This window comes from Nothobranchius furzeri, chromosome 7 (genome assembly GCF_043380555.1).
Source record: "Nothobranchius furzeri strain GRZ-AD chromosome 7, NfurGRZ-RIMD1, whole genome shotgun sequence".
Lineage (NCBI taxonomy): Eukaryota > Metazoa > Chordata > Actinopteri > Cyprinodontiformes > Nothobranchiidae > Nothobranchius > Nothobranchius furzeri.
In genome coordinates this window covers 33,518,364-33,536,358 of record NC_091747.1, presented here as the reverse complement: position 1 = coordinate 33,536,358, position 17,995 = coordinate 33,518,364, and the positions used below count along the sequence as shown (strand labels likewise).

Genomic DNA, 17,995 nt, shown 5'->3' with positions numbered 1-17,995 from the left:
ATATAAAAAAGCTTGCTCAGAAAATATCTTCATATTGCGTTTAGTTACCACGCGTGGTTTGCTTTTAGGAACTTTTGTATCCCGCACAACTACTATAGCACAATGATCACTCATATTTGGAAAAATGCCAGTTGCTACAAATTTAAATGGCATATTTGTTAATGCTAGATCAATGAGCGTTGATTTTTTCAACAGATTTTCAGTTGATTCTCGTGGGAGAGTCAATCAGCTGAGTAAGATTTAAAAGATGAAATAGATTTTTCAGTGCATCAGAAGCAGATGTGAGCCAATCATAATTTAAGTCACCAACAATCAGTATTTCATTGTATTTTAACTGAGACAAAAAATGTATCAACATAGACAATGAATTATTAGAAGCCGATGGAGGTCTATAACATCCCACTACCGTGAAGTGCTGATCTTTAGATATTTCAACAACAACAGCTAGAAATTCCAGTTCTTTGCTCACAGATTTTGATAAAATTACATCAGCTGTAAAACAGTGCTTGATATACATTGCCACCCTGCCTCCTTTTTTCTCTCGATCCGCACGAAAAACATTATAGCCATCAATATTGATGTCATTGTCTTTGATAGATTTTTAGCCATGATTCTGACACCACTAAAATATCTGCATTTGTTGAGTTTATCCATATTGAGAGCACAAGTAATTTAGGGAGAAGACTCCTCACATTAACATGAATAATACAAAGACCACATCTAGAATAAAAATCTGTTGAGGTAAGACAGTTATTTTCTGGTCCTGGGCAGGGGCGGATTTAGGACTGAAGAAGATCCGGGGCTTAACACACACGCGCGCGCACACACACACACACACACGTGACATGCACTAGTCAACATCATATATGTCTTGTACCACATAATTTTTAATCTGAAGCTATTAAGCATTTTCAGGGCAGAGTATTGTTCCTGTTAGTGTTTAGTGTGAGATGATAGTAAATATTCCCTTTCTTTCTCCAACAACTTTACCTGATAGTAAGCTAACTTTAGGCAAACCAGCAGCACAACAAATATTTTCAAATAAGATTCACAAACCTGAGTCAACACCAGTCTCATCAAAGCTGGGGTTCTGTTGCCGTACTTTTGGTCAAAAAACGTCCTTGTGTCCATCTTCACTCATGCGTTTCAGGCAGAGAGACTAGAAGAAGCCGGCTGCTGAAGGGCTTCTTCTTCAGTGGTGGAGGTTCAGGTAGGCTGTATACAAACTACTGCCAGCTGCTTCCTCTCTGTTGGACTTTGGTACTGCATGTTCCTTCCGCGATTTAGATCCGGGGCTTCAGCCCAAGTAGCCGGGCCTAACGCCGCCCCTGGTCCTTGGTTTAATTCAACATCTCCAGAAAGCAAGAGTAAACATATGATCAAAAACTTAAATTTTATGTCATTATGTTCTTCTAATACAGTTTGCAAGTTGCAGGGATATATGATCAGGTTTTCATGTATGGTAAAATGTTCTCTTATTACATAAACGCAGGAATAGTAGATGGATCCATTAACATCCAACAGCCATATCGATGTGTTTCTGGTTATTTGGGGATGTAGCTGAAGAATTTGCACAAGAGTCCCTTTACCAAATAAGAAGAAAACCGCTGACACATAGTCAAAAGCTGCAAACTCGTTCAAGGAATAGTCTTTGTAAGTTCAACTCTGATCCTGGTACTTCAACAAACAAGTGTGAGTTGCAGACTCCAGCCATAGATGTAAAGCATTGGAACAAGACCAGGGAACTAATTTGCTTTAAGTTCCACATGTTTCTACAGTTGCTGTGCTCAAGGTAGCAGTAGAATATGAAATCCTAACCCCCAATCCAAAGTGAGGATATTTCGATTTACTCCAATATTTCCCCACAGAGCAAGTAACTGCAACGCAAAGTACCAGATAATCTTGCCTTAGCTGCAGTGATGCGTTAATAGGTCTGAAGAGCCAGGTTTCAAACTGTTTACAGAGCAGGAGGCTTCCAAGTAGCTACAGTATAGGCCTTGGTTAGCTTAAGCCAACACCATCCTATCAAAATACAATTCCCTGTGGATTCTTCTTCCCCAACAGATCTTGATCATGACTTAGAGTGGAAAATAATGTTCCTTTCATTGCAGAAATTCATAGTAGACATTTCTCAAGTCCAAACCTTAGACAAGGCAGGTGACTTCCAGGTAGACTTAGGCCTCCGTTAGTCCATCCAACATCATCCAGATCACATAGAGTTTCCTGTGGCCTCGTATTCAACAGATCTTGCTCCTGACAACTATCAGACTATCGTTTGTAGCAAAGTTGCAGAATAATATGGATAGGAGTCCATTCACTCAAACAACAAAACAGTGCTCTGCTGCAGCAGCCATCTTGGATTCTGGACATGTTTTCCATGTTTGCTGAGGAAACACACGCTGAATGTGGAGCTTAATCTGCATATATATATATATATATATATATATATATATATATATATATATATATATATATATATATATATAGAAAATTGATTATAACATCAAGCTCATGAGTGGGCTACCATAGCTGCAATACTTTCTCTGAACTGCATGGCACTAAATAGTCAGATTTTTTTTATCATGATTTCAATGTATTTCACACATGAGGCCTTTAAATACGAAAATTAAACCAGCTTATGATGTAATATGCTTGTCAGCCAAAATATGGTGCCGTCAAATAAAAGAAAAAATACAGTGAGCAACTTTTAAATGTAATGTGATGAAGGAGCTATTCCTACAAGGTTATTTAACCTTTTCCACAGTTCCCTTTGACACAGCACCAGAGCGCATGAAACAGCCTCAAGGTCATGCATTCACTTCTAAACTGTTTACTTTCCAGCAACGAAGACAGAAGATGAAGAGACTCTTTTCTTTTATTAAATCAAAGAACTGTATTTTCAATAAAGCTAATCAAAAAAACTGTTAGTCAATAATACAATGTGACCGATCTGTGAAATCACATTATTATGATTAATATGTTTTAATAAGTAATATGACTTAATCTAGTTCACTAGACACACTGACAAATGTAAGGAAAACCATCACATGACACATTGATGTACTGATCCAATCAGAGCCTTCCTAGTCTGAAGCGTGGCAGAGTCTCTGTGGTGTTTATTAAACCTGTCAGCTTTGATTCGTCCAGAATCAAAAACATCCAGATTAATAAAACAGTTCCAACGCCATCTTAAGTTCAGTTCTTAAGATCTCGTTCTCAAGATCCCATGAAGTTCACCGCATGTTAAGTGAAGTATATGACCGGCCATCTGTACGTCTCTTTTTAAGCTGAGAACCATTCAAGCTGGGAAAATTCTGTTGTTTTGTTACCAACCAAGCAACGGTACCTTTCAGAATAAAAGCTGAACTCGCTGACCCAAGTAGGGTCCCCTTTTTGACGCTGTGAAACACCTGACGCTTTTTACCTGGAGACAATCCAAAGACTGGTTTGTCGTACTGTCGATGCTGCTTCATCGGTTCCAGTACCAGAGGAGGGTCGTGGACCTGGCATCCGGATAGGTACGGAGGTCTCACTGAGAGTATGTGGATGCGACATAAATGGCGTATCATGTGTTTATGACTACAAGTCTCAAACTTTGATCAGTTAGAGCAAAACATCATCTCCCACTCAAACTTTGTTTCTCCGGATACGAGGGTTCTGAATTTAACACTCATTCACACACACACCAACCATCTCACACCTCATTCAAACAGAACATCCATCATTAGAGTTAGTCTTGTTAACTTGTTTAAAATTATTTAGTAATTAATTTCCTTAAATGTTTGAAGGTCTCTCTCTCTTCTCTTTTCTCTCAGTTAATACAAAGTTTTATCTAAACCCCTGCAATAAAAAGATCCAATCTTCTGATTTAAATAACCCAGGGTCCATAAGATGGAATTCATACTCAATATGAATTTTTAATGTCTTATCAATCAATCAATCAATCAATCAATCAATACTTTATTAATCCCAGAGGGATGGTCCTTAATTAAATGTAATTAACACTCATTACAAAAAATAGTACATTTTAAAATCTCTGTGGGCAATGTATTCTATAGATCCATTTGACCATGTAAAAAGCTGATCTGGCAAAAGACGTTTTACGTTTTGGAAAGCAGCATTCCCCTCTAATGGTGGATCTGGAGGCTCAGGGCATTTTGTCATCACATAAAATCACAATTTTCGCCAGAAATTCTAACAACTTTTGATAATTTTAAAAGTAGGCAAACATTAGCATGACATAAGAAATTTTCTAAATTAAGCATTTCAAATTTAGAGAGGATGGACTATTGGTGATACTGCCAGGGTTTCTGGATCTTCAACACATATTTATATGTGACTCAAGAGACACCATAGCCGTTCTACTGCCTTATGACCAACTCAATGTACCGTATATAGAAATTAGGTATACATAAGATGTCTTGGTGGTAATGCACTCCCTTATACAGTTAGCTAGACTAAACATTATAACATTCCAAAGTTTCTTTACATGCTTTCTAAATGTCAACATTGAATCCAGGAGTAAACAGGTAAATTAAATATAATAAATAAAACATTTTTTTAATTTTCTTCCTATCTAATAAAAGTGTTTAACTGGGCTTTTGAAATGCATTACAGCTGTTTTGTCTGTATTTCAGAATCAGAATCATTAGCTTTATTGTTTTAATGTGTTTTGACAGAACCAGTCAGCAACTTTATGCATTTGATTAGTTACCGTAGCTACCACTTCACTTTTAATTTACATGAACAAACACCACTGTATCATCTGCATGAATGATGATAATAGCAGTGGAAACCAAGGGGGCATCATTAATGCCAATACTAAAAAGCAATGGGCCCAAAATGGAGCCCTGAAGTATTCCTGTTGTTTAGTATTTAAGTGGAGATATTATAGTTTAAAATTATAAATGACCTGCATTTGTATAGTGTCTTTCAAGGTCAGAGGACTCTAAAGCGCTTTACACTGCAGGGTATCATTCATCCATTCACACACACACACACTGTAAAAAAAAGTTGGGAAAACTCAAAATTTTGAGGCAACAAACTTCAGGAAAATTTTAAGTTTGGCGCATAAACTTAATATTCTAAGTTATGCATTTGATTTTGACAAACTCTCAATTCTAAGTTTTGCTAACTTAGTTATAAGTTGGAAAGACTCACAATTTTAAACTGTAATAAGTATGAAACCTGAGTTTATCTAACTCAAGTATATGTTGAAGCAACTTTGAATCCCAAGTTTTTGTTACCCAAATTAAAGTTGTAAAAACTTAAAATTTTAAATAGTACTGACTGTAAATCCTAATTTATACCTCAATTTTAAAAGTTCCACTTACTTAAAATTTAACATTGCACCAGCTATTATTTTTGACTTTTCCAAACTCATCTAAGTTATTGAGGCATAACATTTTACATTTCAACAACTTTTAATTGTGACCTTAGCTTACTCCACTACAACTTGCTGCAACGTTTAACACATTTCACAGCAAAAAGTTGAATTACCACCTCATGTATATATTGCATACACCAACTCCGTTATTAAACAGTATAGGAAAATGTCTTTTTTTTTTTTTTTTCCAGAACCGCGCTGCTCTAGGTGGCTGCATGTTGGAGTAGCTCTGTTGACTATATGTAAGTTTTGCCTTTTCTTGGGCATTTTTTCTTCTAGTTTCTCAGGAAAAACAATTTTTTGGACACTTTACTTTTCTGTCTCTGGTGCTGTGAAGCTTGGAGGATTTTTACTGCTATTTTTTAGCTTTTTTTCACTTTTTGAGCATTTGTTATGATGCGTAACCATGGCAACAAGCTGGTTTACAATCGGGAGCAGCTGATTAACACTGGAAAGGCTGAAATAATACCTCAACTGAATCCACAAATCCCAAATGAGCTAAAACGCAAGAAGCGTGGGTGCAGAGCGGGAGCAAAACGGAGACAGAGAAAGAGGAAATTCAAACCATCTCTTCCATCGATCATAACGGGCGATGTGAGATCACTGGCCAACAAGATGGAGGAACTCCAAGCCCTTTCAAGGACTCAGCCAGAGTTTCGGCAGTTTCGGAACCGCTGGAGGAGATAATGCAAAGAAGGATTCTCCAGAGAATCAAGAAAATGATGGACAACCCTGAGCGTTCTCTTCACAAGACTGTCCGACAACGGAAGAGTGTCTTCAGTCAGAGGCTTCTTCAGTTTGGCTGCAACACTGACCGCTACTGGAGATCCTTCCTTTCAACAGCCATTGTAATATACAACAACTCTTTGATGACTTGATTATCAGGGGCGTCGGACTGGGGGGGGAAAGGGTACCGTTTACCCAGGGCCCACTGCAGGGAGGGGCCCTGAGACAGCTTTGAATAAAAATGTTTTATTGTTGTTGTTTTTTCCCCCCAACTTACTTAATGTCTTAATAAACTTCCCTTTACCTGGATAAAGAGGTTAAGAAACAGAATTTCGCCTTAAAAATAATAACTGAATAATCTCTGAGGCATCTATCACCCCTTAAAAATGTGCAAAGTGGTTTAGTCCACACCAGCGGCCAGGGGCTGCACTGCCGCATGTGCTAGTGAGACATCGCAGATGCCGACAGCCAGAGCTGGAGGCAGGAGAGTCAGTCATGTCTTTTCCCAAGAAAGGGAAATCTGGCTTCCAGAAAAGAAAAGAAGGAGAAGGAGAAAAAGTTAATCGAACAGAAGCAAGTATTGACTAGATTCTTCAAGAAGGAAGGTGAGCAGCAGAACACAGTTTTAGCTGATATTAGCTAGCTCTCAGAAGCTGCATTCATGTTAGGTGTTCAGTGTTCATTTTGGGAGCTTATGATAGACATTGTCCTCTAAAATATCATAAGCAAAACTTAAAAAAAAGGTCCCCACCCTGGATTGTTAGGGGATTGGAAAGGGCTTGCCAGAAAAAGAAATCACTGTATCTGGATTTTATAAAAAATCCAACAAAGGAAAAAGAAAAAAGGTATAAGGAATATAAAAACAAATTAACTACAATAATAAGGAATCAAAAAAAGGAATATTATGATCAGCTTTTCCTAAAACACAAAAATAATATTAAAGGTACATGGAATGTGTTAAATAAATTAATAAGAAATACAAAAGAAGCAGGTATAGATATTCACAATAAAAATGGAAAGAACATTGCAAATGAGTTTAATAAATATTTTGTGAATGTTGGCCCTAATCCAGCTAAAAAGCTGCCAGAAGTTGACATTAACCATGAAATAAATAAAAATAATAATACAATGTTTTTGAGCAGTGTAAACCAAAGTGATGTGATCCAAGCGGTACATAGTTTCAAAAGTAAAAAGTCCTTAGATTTTCATGGGATAGATATGTCTCTCATGAAGGAGGTTATCCATTGCATTATTGAACCTTTTACTTATATTTGTAATAAATCATTTTCAAGTGGCACAGTCCCTGAAAAAATGAAAATAGCCAGAGTTATTCCTATTTATTAAAGTGGTGATAAATTATTAGCTTGTAACTATAGACCTATCTCTTTACTGCCACAGTTTTCAAATATACTTGAGAAACTTTTTGTAATTAGATTTGAAGCATTTACCAACAAGTTTGATCTTTTAAATGACCATCAGTATGGGTTTAGGAAGAATCGTTCAACCTCATTAGCAGTTATGGATTTGGTAGAGCAGATTGCAACAGCAGTGGATCAAAAACTTCATGTAGTGGCTGTCTTGATTGACTTGAGTAAGGCATTTGATACAATTGATCACACATACCTGCTCAAGAAATGTGAATACTATGGTCTTCGTGGTAAAACCAATCAATGGCTTGAAAGTTATTTAAGCAGTAGATTTCAATATGTAAATGTTAATGATATAGATTCACAGCTTGAAAGAGTAATATGTGGAGTACTGCAAGGCTCGGTGCTAGGACCGAAATTATTCAACCTATACCTGAACGACATCTTTTCTGTATCGTCTCGGTTAAAATTTATTATGTTTGCAGATGATACAAATTTCATTTGTATGGGAAAAGATATGAGTAAATTATTACAAGAGGTTGAAAACGAATTGGATTCAATTAACCCTCTGATGCATGGATTATGAAATCTTCAACCAAGATTTTCTAAACAATTTTTTTCATTCATCTTTAGGTGTGAATGAAACAAATTTCAACAAATATTTTTTGTAACATTTTGTTAATTTACAAATAATTTATTACATGTCCATCTCAGTGGACAGCGTGCATTCTGAACATGGAATATGTTGGCTTGACTTACTGAAGTCCAAATGGAGGGGCTCAAATGCAATAAAGTCTTCAACAGCTGTGCTTAATAGCAAAAATAAAGAAATAACAATTTTGAGTACCTGTCCACTGTAGTGACCATTATGTATCAAAGGGTTAAAAAATGGTTTTATTACAACAAGCTATCACTAAATGAAAATAAAACCAAATTTATGATATTTTCAGGGAAAAGGGACAATGACGGTGCTAAGCTGTATTTAAATGGAGTCCCAATTGAACAAGTACATGAAACTAAATTCCTAGGTGTGACTATTGATAGTAAACTCAGTTGGAAACCACACATTGAATATATCAAACAGCAAGTGTCTAAATCTATTGCTATACTTTATAAAACTATTGATATACTAAATAAAAAAGCCTTGTTTTTGATTTATAGCTCTTTAGTTATGCCTTATTTGTCTTACTGTGCAGAGGTTTGGGGAAATGCAGGTAAAACGTGTGTTGAGACTGTATTTAAATTACAAAAAAGGCGATTAAAATAGTTAATAAATTGGGATACCTCGAACCAACCCATTATCTATTTAGTCAAACGAAAACGCTAAAATTAGGAGACATTATTAAAGTAAAAATCTTAGAGATTCTTCATAAAGTAGTTAATAATAATATCCCAAATTGCGTAAAAGTTTATTTCAAACCAAGAGATGATCATTATAATCTCAGAGGTGTATTTATGTTTGAATGTGTAAAAGCCAGAACTAATGTGAAATCAAGATGTGTTTCTGTTGTTGGTGTGAAATTGTGGAATGAGTTAGATGATGATTTGAAGAAATGTACTTCTTTACTAAAGTTTAAAGCAGGTGTAAAGTGTCACATATTTACAGGGTACGAAAAGTATGTATAGACATTAATGAATTTTCATTGTGGATATTTATATTGGGGAAAATAAAAGAAATATATATTGGTTATGTATATTAGGTGGAAAATAGGGTAGGCTAAAATAAGCATTGCTTCTGCCTATTCCTTCTTTGGTTTAAATTCAAATTGTTAATATTGTTTTGTTTGAAAAGAAAAATTTTATGTTAATGCTATAAACCAAAATAAAGACCGAAAGAAAGAAGAAAGAAAGTGTTAAACGCCTTTAGTTTCACCATCAAGATCAAATATAAATTAATTAGTGTTATCAGTGATAACACTAATTAATTTATATATATATTAATCAGAATTATTATCGCGGGCGGCTGCCGCCAATTAATTTGCGGACCTCACAGTAAAAACAGGTTCACTCTGTGTGGATATTTCAGCTCCTTCCCAGTCATGGACCAGGACAAACTTGGTATCGATGGATTCGTGGTAATCTCAGGAATGGGAAGCTGCCACTGTTTTTCGTATAGCATGATGACACTGGTGTTAGAGGATTGTTATTGACTTGGTTAGATATTTTAAGCCTATTTTAAATTTCTTTATATTTGATCTTGAAAACGGACAACCTTATAATTTGGCTGATAATGCAGGGATTATAAAATTTAGAGTACATTACATTCACAGAGAGAACCTGGTTTATTTCATGTCATATGTATTTAATATATCAATACATATCAGTATTAGCAAAGCTTAACATCATGAACCACATGGCCCTTTAGACGCAGTAGCAGCAGCAGCAGGGCCCTCATTGTCTCCAGAAAGCACTGAGGAGATGAGACAAGGTGAGCTCACTCAGGGGCGGCGTTAGGCCCAGCTACTTGGGCTGAAGCCCCGGATGTTTTATGAAAAGCCCCGGATCTGAAACGTGGAAGTAACATGCAGTAACAAAGTCCAACAGAGAGGGAGCAGCTGGCAGTAGTTTGTATACAGCCTGCCTGAGCCTCCACCACTGAAGAAGAAGCCCTTCAGCAGCCAGCTTCTTCTGCAGTCTCTGCCTGAAATGCATGAGTGAAGATGGACATAAGGACTTTTTTTTAGACAAAAAGTACAATGACAGAACCCCAGCTTTGATGAGACTGGTGTTGACTCAGGTTTGTGAGTCTTATTTGAAAATATTTGTTGTGTTGCTGGTTTGCCTAAAGTTAGCTTCTCAGGTAAAGTTGCTGGAAAGTGAATATTTACTTTCATCTCACACTAAACACTAACAGGAACAATATTCTGCCCTGAATATGCTTAATATGTAGCTTTAGATTAAAAAATTATGTGGTACAAGACAAATATATATGATGTTGACTAGTGCGTGTCACGTGTGTGTGCGTGCGTGTTTGTGTGTTAAGCCCCGGATCTTCTTCAGTCCTAAATCCGCCCCTGAGCTCACGATACAATTAAGTTATTCAATTTACAAGCAATCATTAGCAACAGATTTATCTGAAAGGACATGTTAGGTTATATTTTGCTGACCTAATTCATGATCCATTTTGCTTGTGTGGTGTCTGTCCCCCTTGCAGCAGAGAAAGAGATAGAATATGTGAAAGAGGATGATGTAAGTGAAGATAGGGAAGGGGATGGTTGCTCTGAAGGTAGTGAGGATGATGAGGAGAGGCCAGAAGAAGAAGAAAGTGAGAGGCTGAGCAACACAGATGAGTGTCTGCCAGAGGATCCAGGACTATGGCCAGAGAAGCTCACTGGTCAACAGAGAGATACAGTTGTCAGAAGACTGGCGAATAAAAGTGATCAAACACCAGGAATCGACAAAATAACACCCAAAGATATGGAGGGCAAGCCATTTCCAAATTATCTTCAATATGCTAAGTCAGCCAATGGGCATGAGAAGATAAGAAGAGACTGGCTTATTTACAGTGAAAGTGCAAAGGCTCTGTACTGCATCCCATGTCTCCTCTTGAGCTGCTTAATTCCATCTACAGGATGCAATTACAGAGCATTTTTGGAGAAGTTTGTATTGGACTGAGGATTTTTTGCACACTACCTGTGACTGTTGCTGGGGGTGAACGGGCTTTTAGCAAACTGAAACTGGTGAAAAATTATTTGAGATCAACAATGTCCCAGGATAGACTGAACAGCCTAGCTCTTCTTTCTATTGAAAGCCAATTAGCCAAAGGATTGGACTTTAAAGATCTCATAAGGGATTTTGCTAACATGAAGACCCGTCAGTGGGCATTTACTGGAAAATAAATTCCAGGATTAATGTTTGAACACATTGTTGGCAAATAAAAATAATTATATGTGAAGTCTGGGCATTTCACTTTTATTATGCTGGCATTTGTATTTGCTCAATATAGAGGTTAAACTGAGATCATATTTATTATCTTGTCTTATAGCATGGCATAAAATGTGTAAGAGAGATATTACACAATTGAGCATGGGGCCCACCTAGAAGACTTGTACCTAGGGCCCAGAATTTGGTGCTACGCCCCTGTTGATTATTATTATTATTCTGAGATACTACAGCAATCAATTTCCCTCTGGGATTAATAAAGTATTTTTGAATTGAATTTGAATTGAATTGAACAGACCACACTTAATAATGTAACAGATGGGTTTAAACAGCAAATTCTAAAAAAAGCAAATTCAGATGCCAATGACAAAAGTGTTTTTATTTTGAACTTTTGTCACATCATGTTAAACACCATGTGTAGCACTTCCCAAAAACTGAGAATGCTTAGTAAAACACTACACAAGTTAAGCTATGGAGCATAAAACTTATCTTGACCGACAATATTGGTATTAAAACATTAAGATCTGTTTGATACAGAACAGCTGAAAAAGCTGAACTAAAACTGTAGGAAGCCCAACACATCTAGCTGTGAGACCAGCTGTAAGACTAAATTATTTTAAACTTATGCACTTTAATGTGCAATTACAAGACCCTGGCGTGTACCTGGTTGAGTAGCCCAACTCCAGAATAACTGGCTGAACAGGAACAAACAAAATGCTGACCTTGTATCACACATTTTAAGAGAAACTCCAGTAAAACATAAAACTATCTAGCATAGCATTACAAATAAAAATTTATATAATTTTTTTTGTATAAAACTGTCTTTTTATTAAAGTCGCAACAGTGGAAACAATGACTTGAACTCTAAATTTAAGTAAGCCCAAAACTGAAAAACTGCAAGTCATTAAAGAAAAAAAAAGGTAAGGTACATCCAACAGCTACCATATAGGATTCATAGAAAAAGCCTGTTTTTGAGGGATCTTACCCTTGCCGAGAGATCTGTCCCAAGTCCCATAAAGATTTTCTGAACCGTTTCAAAGGTGTACCTGAGATCTTTTGGGTATTGAAGGTTTAAGACATAGATCAACCCAAAGACAAAGCCAAAAGCCGTTGGCAGATCTGGGAGGTCCTGAAGGATGATTGTTTCTTCAACAACCACAGCAAGGTTCATCACATTTACAGCAGGTGAAGTCCAGTTATCCTCCAGCACAGTGAGGATACCCACGGAGAGACCTCTTGTCTGCTCCTCCTCTGGGTCAGTAGCCTTTTAAGAAGAGATGGAAAAAAATGTTAATGCTTTATTGTAGGTCTGGGCAATGTGGACCAAAACTGATATCTCAATATCTTTTAGCTGAATTCCGATATACGATATACATCTCTATATTTTTTCCTCCTGTAAATTATTTACAAGTTAACTCACTTCAAGCTGTCTTGAGAAATTATATACAAAAATCTGTAGATTAAATGCATAAAAATGTATTGATTCTTGTCAAACTTTAACTTTAGTGCCTATTCTCTACCAGCCTGAGCTTTAGAAACACTGGTACAGCTGTCTGCTGACACACACACACACACACACACACACACACACACACACACACACACACACACACACACACACACACACACACACACACACACACACAGTTGAGAGCTACAGGTGTATCAAATGTCCCACAGGCACTTTTAAATTATATATTTATAATTAATGTAACAAAATGTATTTCATCTAGAGGTGGGCCATATCATATGTTTCTTGCAGACACCTGATGAAGTTATATGACAAAATGTAAAAAAAGAGCAGAAAAGAAAAAAGAATTGAGAACAGAAACTCACCTCTAAGCAGCCTGGTCCAGAGTTAAAGTGTTTGGACCCACAGCTCTGCGTTGGTGCACTGTTTGCCAGTGTTTGGACTGGCTCCTCCGCGTTTGGGCTGGCGCCTCCACGTCCTGCTTCTACGTCCCGTTGCTCTATGTATTTCCTCCGCCGTCTATCGGTGTTTGCTCCTTCGTCCCGCTCCTCGGTGTTGTCTGCCCCGCAGTCCCACTGCTCCGTCCCAGTGCTAAATCTGCTCCACCGTCTATGGGTGTAAAGTGTACTAAAGCATAATTTTGTAGTTTTTAAGTCAACGTACATTCGACACTAATTGCTAGCTGCTGTTGCTACATTAGCCATTAGCAATGTGAGTTAGCAATTATTCTCTCAATATTTAGCTTGTTTATCAAAAGAAATTGAAATATTATTAGTGGTATAGCAGATATCATTTCAAACTATAAACAAGTACGAAATGAAACAGTTAGTTACAGAGGTCCATGTTTTTTAAGTACAGGCTAGTTGCAGAATATAGCCTATAGCATAAATCTCAACCGCCGACAGCCTTACCTTAAAAAAATCACCTGTAAAAGTTGTTTATGCGTGTAGGCTACCTTTATATAGCACAAAACATATTCATAATTTATTTTTAACATAATTTGAACCCAGGAAAAAGGGGAAAACTTACCTATGCAGCCTCCTTTGCCTCCGACCACACGCAGAATGAGACTGACTCCTCCAACTCCAAAAGTTGACTTTCCCGCATTTCACAACAAAAGCATGGACGTTAGCAGAACTTGGGCACGACATTATGAAGTCCAACTTAAATATGTAAGTTCATACGGCTCACTTAATATTGGTGAAGCACACAACTAATTTGGTTTGTCGGGCTGACTTAATTTATTGCACTTAATTCGTGAAAAATGGGTTTTAAGTTTAAACAACATAAAATACTTTTTCATCTCAAACAACATAAGTTGCTTTTATTACAGTGAGCCACAGCTACCCCAGGGCACACTGACAGAAGCCAGGCTGCTGAGCACATGTGCCACTGGTCCCTCCGACCATCACCAGCAGCCAAGGTGTGTTAAGTGTCATGCCCAAGAACACAGAAGCATTTTCTGTCAGGGGCCGGGATCGCTCCTACAACTTTCTGATTACTGGACAACCTGCTCTACCTCCTGAGACAGCCTGCACAACCTCTTGGCCTACTGCTGTCTGCTTACACTCTGCTGTCTGTCACTGAGGTATGACATAAACCAGATCAGTGTCTGACTAGAAAGACGTAAGTCCTCAAGCTTGTTCAAATGTATGTCATGACTGCATGTCAAAAGTCTTTCTGAGGTCAAGAAACACCTTTCCCACCACTCCTCTTAGATCAAGACTAGATTTTATTGCTTCAATAAAATAAATAGTAAAAATAAAATGTTCAGTTATAAACCCACATTGCAAAGTATTCACTCAGGTGTTCTGCTCTTATTTCTTCATAGATTTTAGAGAATATAGGAAGGGTACTAATTGCTCCATAGCTGCTAACCTCCTTCTTATCCCCAGGTTTATACACTGGTGTGATTATGCTTATTTTCAGCACAGCGTGGAAAAGACTGTCACTGATTGACTGATTTATTGCCTCAGTTAGAGGTGAACACAAGATACCCTCGTGTCTTTTTAAAAAATGAGGTATCCATCCCATAAATATTATTTTCTTTACTTTTCTTTACACTGCTGAACCTACCTCCTGAGCTTCTTACCTACTGACAGCACTATCACTAATCACCAGCCACTTTTATTTCTAATCTTCAGTGTTTTATATGTAATTCCATGCTTCATGTTTGTTTTGTATGTTCTTGCTATTGTAAACCACACTAAGTTGCCGTTGGGTTAGGAATAACCACCAGATATCTAACCTGTTTAACCCTAACGGCCCCCAATTAGGGGCCTGTACAATTTCATGTCCCAAACATCTACAGCTGTCCACATTCTCCAAACACAACTAAAACCACAATCAAACAGCCCATATGGGAAACAAGGTCATTTTCAATTGTAATAAATTAAGATACAATGATTTTTGAACTTTATTTTGGAAGAGCATCTGACCTTCTCTTGTGTCTGCTGGGAAAAAAAAAAAAACTTGAACAAATTTAATTGAGGAACCCTGGAATAAATAAAACAATTGACTAAATTTGCTGAATGGAATTTAAACTCACAACCTCCATCCTGTCAGCACTTTCACACAGGGCTGCTCTTCTAAAATAAAGTTCAAGTATTATTTTATCTTAATGTATCAAAAACCAAAAATTGCTTTGTTTAGGGATTAGACAAAGAGCAGCCCGAAGACCTTTTATGATGAATTATATAAATGGAAACCGTGTTCCCTCGCCCGGACGTGGGTCACCGGGGCCCCCCTCTGGAGCCAGGCCTGGAGGTGGGGCACGTTGGCAAGCGCCTGGTGGCCAGGCTTTCACCCATGGAGCCCGGCCGGGCACAGCACGAAGAGGAAACGTGGGTCCCCCTTCCCATGGGCTCACCACTCGTAGGAGGGGCCAAAGGGGTCGGGTGCAGTGTGTGACGGGTGGTAGTCGAGGGCGGGGACCTTGGCGGTCTGATCCTTGGCTACAGAAGCTGGCTCTTGGCACATAGAATGTCACCTCTCTGGTGGGGAAGGAGCCTGAGTTGGTGTGTGAGGTTGAAAGGTTCCAACTAGATATAGTCAGACTCACCTCAATGCATGCCTCTGGCTCTGGAACCAGTTTCCTTGAGAGGAGCTGGACTTTCTACCACTCTGAAGTTGCTCCCACTGAGAGGCACCGAGCAGGGGTGGGCACACTAGTTGCCCCCCATCTTGGTGCCTGTACATTGGGGTTTACCCCAGTGAATGAGAGAGTAGCCTCCCTCCGCCTATGTGTGGGGGGACGGGTTCTGACTGTGGTCTGTGCTTGTGCATCAAACTACAGTTCAGACTACCCACCCTTTTTGGAGACCTTGGAGGGGGTGCTGGAAAGTGCTCCTTCCGGTGACTGCCTCGTTCTGCTGGGAGACTTTAACGCTCACGTTGGCAATGACAGTGAGACCTAGAGAGGTGTGGTTGGGAGGAACGCCCCCCCGATCTGAATTCGAGTGACATTTTGTTATTGGACTTCTGTGCCAGTCATTGATTGTCCATAATGAACACCATGTTCAGACATAAAGGAGTCCATATGTGCTCTTGGCACCAGGATACCTTAGGCTGAAGCTCGATGATCAACTTTGTTGTTGTTTCAACTAACCTGCGGCCATATGTTTTGAACACTCGGGTGAAGAGAGGGGTGGAGCTGTCAACTGATCAACACCTGGTGGTGAGTTGGCTCAGAAGGTGGGGGAGGATGCAGGTCAGACCAGACAGGCCCAAACGTATTGCTAGGGTCTGCTGGGAACGTCTGGCAGAGTCTCTTGTCAGAAGGAGCTTCAATTCCCATGTCCAACAGAACTTCCAAAATGTTCCGGGAGAGGAGGGGGGACATTGAGTCTGAATGGACCCTTTTCAGTGCCTCCATTGTTGAGGCGGCCGACCGGAGCTGTGGTTGCAGGATCGTCGGTTCCTGTCGTGGTGACAACCCCCGAACCTGCTGGTGGACACCGGCGGTTAGAGATGCGTTCAAGCTGAAGAAAGAGACCTATCAGGTTTTTTTGGCCTGTGGGACTCCAGAGGCAGCTGACAGGTACCGGTAGTCCGAGAGGAACGCGGCTCGGGTGGTCACCAAGGCAAAAACCCGGGCATGGGAGGAGTTCGGCAAGACCATGGAGCAAGACTTCTGTATGGCTTTGAGGAGATTCTGGTCCACCATCCGGCGCCTCAGAGGGGGAAAGCAGTGCACTACGAACACTATCTATAGTGGGGAGGTGTGCTGCTGACCTCTACTCAGGACGTTGTGGATTGGTGGGCAGAATACTTCGAAGATCTCCTCAATCCCACCAACACGTCTTCCAGTGAGGAATTAGAGTCTGGGGACTTTGAGTTGGCCTCTCAAATCTCTGGTGCTGAGGTCACTGAGGTGGTTAAAAAGCTCCTCTGTGGCAAGGCTCCAGGGGTCGATGAGATCCGCCTGGAGTTCCTTAAGGCTCTGGATGTTGTGGGGCTGTGTTGGCTGACACAGCTCCGTAATATCACGTGGACATCGGGGGCAGTCCCACTGGACTGGCAGACCAGGGTGGTGGTCCCCTTATTTAAAAATGGGGGCCGCAGCGTGTGTTCCAACTGCAGGGGGATCACACTCCCGAGCCTTCCTGGTAAGGTCTATTCAGGGGTTCTGGAGAGGAGGGTCCATCGGATTGTTGAACCTCAGATTCAGGATGAGCAATGTGGTTTTCGTCCTGGCCGTGGAACACTGGACCAGCTCTATACCCTTAGGGGGATCCTGGAGGGTGCGTGGGAATTTGCCCAACCAGTCTACATGTGTTTTGTGGATTTGGAGAAGGCATTTGAGCGCGTCTCTCAGGGGGCCCTGTGGGGTGTACTCCGGGAGTATGGGGTACCAGGCCCTCTGATACGGGCTGTTAGGTCCTTGTAAGACCGGTGTCAGAGCTTGGTCCGCATTGCCGGCAGTAAGTCGGGCTCGTTCCCAGTGAGAGTTGGACTCCGCCAAGGCTGCCCTTTGTCACCGATTCTGTTCATAACCTTTATGGACAGGATCTCTAGGTGCAGCCAAGGTGTGGAGGGCATCCGTTTTGGTGGCCTGAGGATCAGGTCTCTGCTTTTTGCAGATGATGTGGTCCTGTTGGCTTCATCAGAACATGATCTTCAGCTTTTGCTGGAGTGATTTGCAGCCGAGTGTGAGGCAGCTGG

The 17,995-nt window shown here is 39.6% G+C and overlaps 1 protein-coding gene across 1 annotated transcript; it reads right to left on the bottom strand.

The window, feature by feature from the left end:
* Positions 1-11,728: 11,728 nt before the first annotated feature.
* Positions 11,729-13,983, bottom strand: LOC107373993 (uncharacterized). The gene is made up of 3 exons (XM_054735604.2): positions 13,862-13,983; positions 13,198-13,441; positions 11,729-12,625 (listed from the first exon to the last, which is right to left on the bottom strand). The coding sequence occupies exons 1-3, from the start codon at positions 13,981-13,983 to the stop codon at positions 12,314-12,316; spliced, it is 678 nt and encodes a 225-aa protein (XP_054591579.2). The 3' UTR covers positions 11,729-12,313.
* Positions 13,984-17,995: the final 4,012 nt, after the last annotated feature.